Source organism: Aquarana catesbeiana, linkage group LG09 (genome assembly GCF_042186555.1).
Source record: "Aquarana catesbeiana isolate 2022-GZ linkage group LG09, ASM4218655v1, whole genome shotgun sequence".
NCBI lineage: Eukaryota > Metazoa > Chordata > Amphibia > Anura > Ranidae > Aquarana > Aquarana catesbeiana.
The window spans coordinates 108,536,076-108,548,056 of record NC_133332.1 but is presented as its reverse complement, the minus strand read 5'-3'; the positions used below and the strand labels follow the sequence as shown (position 1 = coordinate 108,548,056).

General features: G+C 41.7%; 1 protein-coding gene across 3 annotated transcripts in view; it reads right to left on the bottom strand.

The window, feature by feature from the left end:
• PLS3 (plastin 3) overlaps nucleotides 1-11,981 on the bottom strand; it is a 165,988-nt gene that overhangs the window by 42,037 nt on the left and 111,970 nt on the right. For all 3 annotated transcript variants that reach the window (XM_073599133.1, XM_073599132.1, XM_073599135.1), the window contains 4 exons: nucleotides 5,936-6,065; nucleotides 3,823-3,955; nucleotides 1,040-1,121; nucleotides 59-224 (listed from right to left, as the gene is read on the bottom strand). In XM_073599133.1, the coding sequence (XP_073455234.1) occupies nucleotides 59-224; nucleotides 1,040-1,121; nucleotides 3,823-3,955; nucleotides 5,936-6,065 (511 nt within the window). The remainder of the gene's footprint in view (nucleotides 1-58; nucleotides 225-1,039; nucleotides 1,122-3,822; nucleotides 3,956-5,935; nucleotides 6,066-11,981) is intronic.

Below are 11,981 nucleotides of genomic sequence, written 5' to 3'. Positions count from 1 at the left end.
TATCGCTATTTCCCAAGAACAGTCAAGTCATTTGTAGCCTGAACCATTATCAGATTACCTTCATTTCTGCTGATCTCAATGTCCGCAAACAAACCAATTTTAATAATCTGCCACAAGAGCCCCAGGACCAGGTGAGGCTTTCCAGCCTTCAAGTCTTCTGCTCCAATGTTAACCACATGACATCCAATGGCAGAAGCAGAGTTCAATGCCAAGTTCAAATTTTCCTGCAGAGAGAACAGGTTATGTGTGGTGGGAAATGCTGTCTGTTTAAACAATTGGAGAATTGAGAAAAGCACTTACAGTATCACATAACTAAACCATTTTCAGTGCAATTTAATTTAGAAGCAAAATGAAGACGACCTCTTAAGATAAACTGTATACCCCTGTATGTATACTCAAAACATTGTTTTATGGCTTTGGATAGTGTGAGAAAGGTTTAGATGTTCTGTTGGAATCCTATTGCTATCCGTTTCCCCACAGGGGAGCTTTACCGCTCAATTTGCCCTGGTGACCATCATCATCAGCTGGGCAGAAGGTGAGGAGAATACAAAATTTTTTTATAGTTGTAAAAAGATCAGAAGTTAAGGGAACCTTCCAATAGGGATCTGTGCTCTAGCGACAACTGTACAGCATGGGATTTTCCCTTCGTTTGGAGAAAACATTTTAAATGGCCATAGACTATTTCTCAGAGAAGCTTATCAACTTCCTCTATAATGGGGCAAAGAACTACCTCTGTCGGCACAAGAATGGGCCAAAATGCAATAGGTTTTCTTTCCCCATTTCACAAACTAGGTGTCCTTTCCCCTTATTTCCCCATTTTAGAATATCTATTTATGCTTTGATTCTGTCCAATTTAAAAGATCAAACAATGACTCCCAGTGTGCTGTGTTACACAACTATACAGGATGTTTTTGTGATGCAGACCTTAGAAAGGCTCTGAATCACTGTGATTATCTGCTTTGTGACTCCAATATCAATTTGGTGTTCAGGTAAATTCTGAGACTATTGCAGTAAAAGCCAATCCTACTTATTGACTCACCTGGATGGTGAAAGCAGTTAGTTTCTTCTTGTTAATTGCTCTTTCATCAATAGTGTCAGGAACAGACAAGTTAACCATTTTACTGGAAACAAGGAAAGGTATTATTCGGATGATGCTTTGAAAGTTCAGTTGAAAAGCAGCTAGGTTTTAGGCTGACAAATGCAACTGTAGCCAGGCTAGGATTCAAATATTTACATACACTTATTCTGATCTCCAATATGCATCGAGTAAAGCATAATGTACAAGGTCAATTCCAAAAAAGTTGGGACACTGTAAAATCCACAAAAAAAACTAATAGCTTGCAATTTAAACTGAGAAAATGTACCATTTTAAGAAAGAAATAAGGTAATTTTGAATTTGATGGAAACACATCTCAAAAAACAGTTAGGGCAGGGCAACAAAAAGCTGGCCAAGTAAGCGGTACTAATTGAGGAAGAGCTGGAAGAATATTTTGCAACCAATTAGGTTAATTAGCAACAAGCGAGTAACATGGCGTATAAAAAAATAGTCAGAGTGTCTCAGTAAAGATGGGCAGAGGTTTATCAAATCTGTGAAAAGTGTCATCTAAAATTGTTGAACAATTTCAAAATAATGTTGGGACAGGGTCAAGTATCCCCTCTAATGCCGCGTACACACGGTCGGACTTTTCGTCTACAAAAGTCCAACGGACGCTGACGGACTAAAGCTGGCTGGTAATCCGATCGTGTGTGGGCTTCTCCGGACTTTCAACGGACTTTTTCAGCCTCAAATCCGACGGACTTTAGATTTGAAACATGCTTCAAATCTTTCCGACGGACTCGAGTCCGGTCGAAAAATCCGCTCGTCTGTATGCTAGTCTGACGGACAAAAACCCACGCTAGGGCAGCTATTGGCTACTGGCTATCAACTTCCTTATTTTAGTCCGGTGTACGTCATCACGTAAGAATTCGACGGACTTTTGTGTGATCGTGTGTAGGCAAGTCTGTTCGTTAGAAAGTCCGCCGCAAGTCCGTCGAAAGTCCGTCAAAAGTCTGTCGGACAGGCTATCGGACTTTTGTAGCTGAAAAGTCCGACAGTGTGTACGCCCCATAACACTCTGTAAGGCTGGGTTCACACCGCAGTACAGAGCGTCCCACAGCAGGGGTCCAGTGCGTCCCTGTTCACCATTTCAGGTCCGATTTCAGTGCAAATTTTTGGCTGAATTCGGACCTGAAACAGACCAGAAGAAGCACAGGACTCCTGTGCAATTCGCTCTGGAGCCGCTTCGGATATGTGTGAACTGGCTCCATTGAGAGCCGGTCACAATCTCCTGACGTGCGGATTGGATGCAAGGAAACCCGCATTCAATTCGGAATATTGTGAACCCAGCCTAAAGGTCTGGGAACTGAGGATACCAGTTGCTGGGAGTTTTGGGAGAGGCATGTTTGTCCCAATCTTGCCTGAGCATATGTTGCCCTAAAACCTGGACACATCTTAGTATTGATGGTGCCTTTCCAGATGTGCAAGCTGCCCATTCCATACATACCAATGCTGCCCATTCCACATGTACTCCCCTGCTTTAAATTGGTAAATCAATTCAAGTCAGTAACGCCCTTTGGATCGCGGTAGCTTCGAGCTTATAAGTCTGTCTTACTTATGTTGTTACCCCTTTGCTTTGCGCTAATCCTGATACGCTTATAGCAGGGCACCATGAGGTCACAGGGGATATGACTGAAATAATGGTTAATGTTCCTCAACAAGCCCTAGCTTGCCAATAACTGCATAGGACATGCCTAGGCCCTGTCCACCTTGTTCTTGTTGGGCTCATCTAATGCCATGTACGCTGTGGCTCTGCTGTGATGAATGAAATGATGGAAAATGTAGTTCCCTACAGAAGGTACACAGCTAGCACAGCTCTTGGAAATTAAATGCTAGCTCTGCCAAACTCCTCCCAACATCAGTATCAGGATCCTGCAACAGAGGCATAGAAAGGTGAAGGAGTATAATTTTGATTCTTGCAGGGGTAAGAATTACTTTCATGCTGAAAGCATATACAGTGAAACCTCGGTTTGCGGTTAACGAGCGTTTCGCAAACCGTGCACTGTATTTCTAGAATTCCTAACTCGGTTTGCGAGTGTTGTCTCGCAAAACGAGCAGGATTCAGGCCAAAAGCGGTGTGCAGTACCGCTTTTGGCCTGAGGTGGGGGGCGCTGGAGCCAAAAGTCGCCGATCAGTGCTGTCCGGAAATGCACGGAAAGGCCCGAGGACAGTTTGGCTGACCTCGGCAAACCTTGGAAAGGCTCGAGTCTTTCTGAGGTTTACCAAGGTCCGCCAGAGTGTCCCTCGGGCCTTTTCGGCCATTTCTGAGGCTCTTCCGCGCCCCCCGCCTCTGGCCGCATGCGGTATTGCATCCCATTGAAGTCAATGCGGAACAAATTATTTTCGTTTCCATTGACTTCAATGGGAAAACTCGCTTTGATATGCGAGTACATAGGATTAAGAGCATACTCCCGGAACGGAATATGCTTGTAATCCGAGGTTCCACTGTATATGAGACTTATGGGTATCAATGGGGCCTGAATAAAAAGACACAATGCCTTTACTATAAGGACTAAATGATAAAATCTGCCACTATTCAAGCAACAGTAAATAACTATATTAGCTTTTCCCATTTAACACATTTATAGTAAAGTACACTCACATCTGCTGAGACATATGTTTCAGTAATGTAGCCTATATAGTATATATATTAGAACATGAATAACGATAATTCTCTAAAGGGCAAGCTGCTTTACAAAATACTCAGGCTCTTCACGAATACTCACCAAAGCACAATGCCATCTCCAAGTGTCCGGAATAAGTCGTTGGTGTTTGGATTCATGGGAAGGACATGTTTGCAGTCTGGGTCATTTTCTAAGGCTTTATTTATCCAGTTGACAAAGGCATATTTTTCCTCCTCTACAATAGACCACAAAACTTGTATGAATGACAGACAACACCCAAATCTCCAGTCTAATTAAAACTAAGTATATTGTTTTAACATGTAATATCACTGAAACTATAAATGTAAAACATTCATCACTACATCCCCTGTAAGCTGAGAGCCAACCACATTTATTAACAACTTTATCAAGTAATAATTTGGTTCATGTGCTTTGAGACACTATGCTGCCAAAGCACAGGGGCAGAGAGAGCTGCCATTGCATCACAACGTACTCAGAACGATGGGGGTTATTTACTAAAACTGTATGGTGCAAAATCTGGTGCAGCTCTGCATAGAAACCAATCAGCTTCCAGGTTTTATTGTCAAAGCTTAAAAAGGAGAAGTATAGCCAAAGCTCATTTGGCTGTACTCCTGTGGATCACAGGAGTGCAATTCGATTTGCACTCCTGTAACCCGTTTTCAGCGGGTCTGCCGACGCTCTCTGCCGACATCACCGATGTCAGTCCAGGCACCGCGTCATCCCGGCAATGGAAGTCTGGATCTGCCAGGTGCCTGAACTGACACCTGTCTCAGCGAGCCGCCGAGAGCCTGTGCCAGCCGCTCCGCCCCCTCCACAGCTCAGAGCTCCAGTGAGGAGGGAGAAGAGCAGAGAGCTGTAACTGACAGTCTACAGTTTATGCAAGCTCTGAAAACTGAGGTGTTCGATCGATTGGTTTTCAGTGTGGAGGCTGCGGGGGACAGATGCATCGGACCCATGCTGTATCCCCCTAGGTATGCAAGATGGAGGAAATATATAAAAAAAAAAAAAAAACACATTTACTTGTGTTTTAATTGAACAAGCTGAAATTAGAAGCTGATTGGCTACCATGCACAGCTGCACCAGATTCTGAGTGCTCAAGTTTTAGCAAAGCTCTTCCTGTGTGGAGAGTAGTTGCAAATCTGAAGGTGGATAGATAAAACTTTATAGGCAAAAAAAAGCATTTAATATTTTTTTATTTATGTGCTTACATTATATGGACAGCTATTTTCAATTTTTTTGAATTGTAAAATACATTTGTAAAGACATTCCGCTGTAAAGTAATTGTAAGATAAAGCCTTCTCTGATGCCATAAACAAAATGTTTGAAAAACCAACCACATGCTTCACTGGCAGCTCACATCAGTGACATTTCCCTGAATAGCATGGCAGTTACTACTGTGTAGAATTAAATGCAGTAGGCATGCATTCTTGCAGCAAGCAGCTCTTGGCACCTCTGCTTGTGCCTCTTGAACAGCTGCATAGTGGGCTGAAAGTTACAAACTTCTGGGTAGTCCATATTGTTAGCAGTCACTTGCAAAGTCAAGAATGCATGACAAACGGCTGACCTGCTCTTCTTCAGTTATACTAATAAGAGGACACATGGGATGAATGGTGTGGCTGCTACTCCTCTGTACCAGCATAGAGCACTGGAGTGGGAGAAGAGGCAGCACGTTTCCACTATAAGGAAAATATTTGGGGGAATTCCAAGCAAAAATCATTAAAATAAAAACATGGCATATTTGGGCTTTAAAGTAGAACTATAGGCAAAACTAGTTTTGGATAGCGTAACCCGTCAGTTTAGGAAGCTAAAAGGAAATCCCTGCAAATAAGGGGAATCCCTTGGGTACCCCCAGGTCACCAGAACTAGTGACCCCATTGGAAGATTATGCGCTACTACTTTTCTGGGGACAACCCAATATTTTTTTTTTACTTTACTTTTACTTTCTTTTTCAATAATGGTAAACAGGACAAAGAGATTGAATCTCCCTAACGGGGACACAGACGGTAATAAAATGACCGGTAGGTGTTCTAATCCCTCTCCACTCGGTCTGAAACTAAAATAGTAGTATACTAGTTAATAGTACTTTAAGTCTTTTGAAGCAGTGGCAAATGAAACTGCAAAGTGCAGATGAATCCAAACGCCAGTATGAAAACCTTCCAGCTGCCCATCAGGCTTTTCTGCTGTGCTATCTTACCAGAATAGGAGTGTTGTGTCCCCTCACTAGACAACTCTGAGGTGCCTCCAATTGCACAAATTCCCTCTTTGCGGTTGATTGCTTTCCGGAATGTTTTTGCAATGTCGCTGCTCTTCAGTTCTTGTACAAGCTACAAAGAAAACAGAAAAATTATCTAAACCAAAGTTTAAATTGGAAAAGACAAGTGTACTATCTGGCATGTCATTTCCATCCAAACAGGCCATGACCTAATTTAAAATCTGCATTTATGACCACCAAGGAAATATCTACTGGACCATAACCTGCTTTGGTTTTAGCACATGAAAAAATAAAAAACTTTCAATGAGCCTTGGCTTATTTCAATTTGAGGAAGCATTTACATTTTGTGTCATCGTTAACATTTTTAACATATTTCCTTGATAATGTAACCCTCTGGAAACAATTTTCTACCCATTTCATTATTTTTAAGACCACAAGGGAAATTTGCCAACCCATCAAAAATCATGCTGCATTGGTAATATTGTCTTCTAAAAAAAAATAAGGCAAATAAAGAAATTGGACTGGTTGCTATGGGTTACTAATTGGTATATAGTAGTAGAAATGTATTTTAGTTTTGGGTAGAGTAGGGAAGGCATGGGCCCCATCAAGTTTATTTTTTGCCGTATTCTATTTTTCCTGGTGACCACTGACAAATATTTCGGTTGTCATATACATACATACACACAGTCGTATGCAAAAGTTTAGGAACCCCTGACAATTACCATGATTGTCATTTATAAATATTTGGGTGTTCGGATCAGCAATTTCACTTTGATCTACCAAATAACTGAAGGACACAGTAATATTTCAGGAGTGAAATGAGGTTTATTGGATTAACAGAAAATGTGCAAATATGCATCAAAACGAAATTAGACAGGTGCATAAATTTGGGCAACCCAACAGAAAAATCACATCAATATTTAGTAGAGCCTCCTTTAACAGAAATAACAGCCTCTAGACACTTCCTATAGCCTGTAATGAGTGTCTGGATTCTGGATGAATGTATTTTGGACCATTCCTCCTTACAAAACATCTCCAGTTCAGTTAGGTTTGATGGTTCCTGAGCATGGACATCCCGCTTCAAATCTCCCCACAGATGTTCAATGATATTCAGGTCTGGGGACTGGGATGGCCATTCCAGAACATTGTACTTGTTCCTCTGCATAAATGCCCGAGTAGATTTTGAGCAGCGTTTTGGGTCGTTGTCTTGTTGAAATATCCAGCCCTGGCGTAACTTCAACTTTGCGACTGATTCCTCAACATTATTCTCAAGAATCTGCTGATATTTAGTGGAATCCATGCGACCCTAAACTTTAGCCAGATTCCCAGTACCTGCACTGGCCACAAAGCCCCACAGCATGATGGAACCTCCACCAAATTTTACTGTGGGTAACAAGTGTTTTTCTTGGAATGCTGTGCTCTTTTGCCGCCCTGCATAACGCCCCTTGTTATGACCAAATAACTCAATCTTTGGTTCATCAGTCCACAGCACCTTATTCCAAAATGAAGCTGGCTTGTCCAAATGTGCGTTTGCATACCTCCGTTTGTGGTGTGTTTGCAGAAAAGGCTTCTTTCGCATGACTCTCCCATACAGCTTCTCCCTGTGCAAAGTGCGCTGAATTGTTGAAGGATGCACAGTGACACCATCTGCAGCAAGTTGATGTTGTAGGTCTTTGGAGGTGGTCCGTGGACTGTTTTTGACCGTTCTCACCATCCTTCGCCTTTCTAATATTTTACGTGGCCTGCCACTTCTGATCTTAACAAGAACTGTGCCTGTGGTCTTCCATTTCCTCACTATGTTCCTCACAGTGGACACTGACAGCTTATATCTCTGCAACAACTTTTTGTAGCCTTCCCCTAAACCATAATGTAGAACAATCTTTGTTTTCAGGTCATTTGAGAGTTGTTTTGAGGGCCCCCATGTTGCCACGCTTCAGAGGAGAGTCAAACAGAACAACAACTTGCAATGGGCCACCTTAAATACCTTTTCTCATGATTGGATGCACCTGTCTATGAAGTTCAAGGCTTAATGAGCTCACCAAACCAATTGTGTGTTCCAATTAATCAGTGCCAAGTAGTTACAGATATTCAAATCAACAAAATGACAAGGGTGCCCAAATTTATGCACCTGTCTAATTTTGTTTTGATGCATATTGCGCATTTTCTGTTAATCCAATAAACCTCATTTCACTACTGAAATATTACTGTGTCCTTCAGTTATTTGATAGATCAAAATGAAATTGCTGATCCAAACACCCAAATATTTATAAATGACAATCATGGAAATTGTCAGGGGTTCCTAAACTTTTGCATACGACTGTATACACACACACACAAATTTATATAGGGAGGCCTGTTACAGTGATAACTGTCTAAGGCCCTGTTCATACCAGTGCGAATTGACATGCCATTAGACAGTTTAAAATGGCATGACAAGTCGAACCCTATTTGTACCTATAAAACTGTTCAAATCAGCGCGACTAACTTACACTGATTTTGAAGAGGTTCCTGCACTTTTTTTTTCACTTTTTTTGGCAATTTAATGTTCGACTCGCATGAAGTTGCACAGCAAGCTACACATGAAAGTGCACTGACTGGCGACTTTGAAAATGCACTGAAGTAGCGTGATTTCAAAGCCACATTCAGTGTGAACCAGGGCTAAGAGGAAATAGTCTCCTCTTGGAAAGATTTCCACTCATTTCTGGCTGTGTCTTTTGGACAGAAAATGAGGGGAATCTCTCCAATAGGAGAAAAATACAAAAAAAAAAAAAAAAAAAAAAAAGGGGGAAGAAGAGAGTTTCTTACCATTACCTACACTATCCAATACTGGGAAGAAAAAAAAAAAAATTCTAACACTGAAACCGAGTGATTACACTTTGTAAAGGCTGGTATATTTGCCAAGTCATAACAATATGTGGTTTCTTAAGCTAGACTGAAAACCTGAAGTACACAGTAAAGCAGTCTTGTACCAAGCTGCTAGGATTTGAAATTTGTAATCTGCCGAGACTGGCTTAAAGCAAAGTCGGTATAAAATATTTTGCAGCTGTACAATTGTACAGCATAGTCACTACAGTTATAAAACCAGTACCAAAAAAAATGCACAAGGTTCATGTCAAGGGCAACGTATGGGCCTCTCAGAACACCAGCATGCCTTTGCCTTTGTTTTTACTCCAGGCTTAACAAGGGAAACAAACACTGCACAGTTCAGAGAACATTTCATTAGGGTCACAGGCCAAGGCTCTGCTACTAGAGTCAGCAAACACTCACGTTTCACCAATCATCACTGGTGTAGGCAAACTTCAGAGCACTTTGTAGCTTGTGGCCAAGTACAGTGTAATAACTAATGCTACCATTTCTAGCGTTGAAGGTTAGTAGACTGAGGGTCTAAAGCCCTAGCACCCAACCCAAGGTCCATGGGTCACAAGCAGTCCTTTGACATATGCTTTGTGGCTCTTGGGGCTCCTACAGTCTCAGACCACTTCCTGTAACATCACATTCGCTAAATATTGTGCAGTGCTTTGTAGATGGTCAGGGACCACACATTAGGCCTCCCATATCCAATAAGTTGACCGTAGCTGGTTTAAAGATACCCATACAAAAGGCTTTTGAGCAAAAGAAAAATATGGAGTCTGCCAATGCTAACCTTCTAGAAATGCTAACCGCCAGTTTCTCTCACCCTTTAACACCTAATCACAAGGACAGGTCAGCAATGGTAACTCCCCATTTTCCACACTAAAGGTTTCTTTTAAGGCCCCTTTCACACGAGGCGGGCTCCGTTTTCTACGGAGCCCGCCTCGGTCCGCCGGCTCAGCGGGAGATCAGTCCGTTGATCTCCGCTGAGCCGGCGGATGACAGGTCCCTCTCTGCTCACTGAGCGGGGAGGGGCTCGTCAGGCGCCGCTGCCGCCTATGGAGGGATCGGACGAAAACGGACAGCGTGTCCGTTTTCGTCAGATCTCACCCGATCCAATAGCGACGGATCTGGACGTAGAGCCATACGTCTGCTTTTAGCGGATCGCCCGTTCAGGTCTGCCGTCAAAACTGACAGGCGGACCTGAACGGTCCGATCGTGTGAAAGGGGCCTAAGGGTCATTTAGCCATTTCAAAATGATTAAATTTCTATTTATGCATGTGCAATTTTAAAGTATATCTAAAACTATAGGAAAGGGAACCAATACAACCCCTGTGATGTTTTTATTGCAGTGTCTGTCCTTACTGGAGGAAAATTAACCTATATTTGTCCTTTTAAAAATTGTTGCTGGGACAAAAAGTGATGGGAATTCCAAAGTTCCAATATTTACCATCAAAACTGGAATAAAGAGGGGGAAAAAAAATATTCCAATAGGGGCACCTGTTCTGGTGACAACAAAAAGTGACATATACAATTGTTACAACAGAACACAGGGTGATCAAGCTGAACAGAAATGGAGCTTAGTTCAAATAACCATATACTGAAAGATACCAGCATCTGTTCAGCAGCCGCCTGCTCACCAGATGACACTAATCTTTATAACCCCAAAGCCCCATGGCAGACAATTCTGTTAAGAAGCTGATGTATCGGTCTGTTCAAAGCATTTTCTACCTTTGCACAAGTTTATTTCACATACACACCCTGCACCTTATAAAATGTGCAGTATTTTATTCTTGGTAGTTTGTTTGAGAGAAGAACAATTTTTACTTTTAAGTAGAGTAGTGCTCACCCACGTTCTCCCAACACCTTCTACTTAAAAGTAATCTCAGGCAACAACTGAACCTAATCAGCGAGCTCTGAACGTTACCCAGAAAAACACTGCAATTGTGCTATATGCAGATCCTTCACTCAGTATTGTAAGGAAAGTCCTTTGTAATTCACTACAGTTAGAATCCTGAGATCACCCCATATGGTATTTAACAGTTCTTTCAGAGTCTGTACCTGAAAGGTTGTTTACTCTAATGCACAGAATGCATGAAGTTGAAAAACCTTTAGCCTTTAGAACTACTTTAACCACTTCAGCCCCGGAAGGATTTACCCCCTTCCTGACCAGAGCACTTTTTTACAATTTGGCACTGCATCGCTTTAACTGCTAATTGCGCGGTCATGCAATGCTGTACCCAAACTAAATTTGCATCCTTTTCTTCCCACAAATAGAGCTTTCTTTTGATGGTATTTGATCACCTCTGCCGTTTTTATTTTTTGCGCTATACACAAAAAAAAAAAAAGATATTTTCTACTTTTTGTTCTAAAAAAAAAAAATCCAATAAACTCAATTTTAGTCATACATTTAGGCCAAAATGTATTCGGCCACATGTCTTTGGTAAAAAAAAAGTCAATAAGTGTATATTTATTGGTTTGCGCAAAAGTTATAGCGCCTACAAACTAAGGTACATTTTCTGGAATTTACACAGCCTTTAATTTATGACTGCCTATGTCGTTTCTTGAGGTGCTAAAATGGCAGGGCAGTACAAAACCCCCACAAATGACCCCATTTTGGAAAGTAGACACCCCAAGGGAATTGCTGAGAGGCATGTTGAGCCCATTGAATATTCATTTTTTTTGTCCCAAGTGATTGAATAATGACAAAAAAATAAAAAAATTACAAAAAGTTGTCACTAAATGATATATTGCTCACACAGGCCATGGGCATATGTGGAATTGCACCCCAAAATACATTTAGCTGCTTCTCCTGAGTATGGGGATACCACATGTGTGGGACTCTTTAGGAGCCTAGCCGCGTACGGGGCCCCGAAAACCAATCACCGCCTTCAGGATTTCTAAGGGTGTAAATTTTTGATTTCACTCTTCACTGCCTATCACAGTTTCGGAGGCCATGGAATGCCCAGGTGGCACAAACACCCCCAAATGACCCCATTTTGGAAAGTAGACACCCCAAGCTATTTGCTGAGAGGCATGGTGAGTATTTTGCAGCTCTCATTTGTTTTTGAAAATGAAGACAGACAAGAAAAATTTTTTTTTTTCTTTTTTCAATTTTCAAAACTTTGTGACAAAAAGTGAGGTCTGCAAAATACTCACTATACCTCTCAGCAAATAG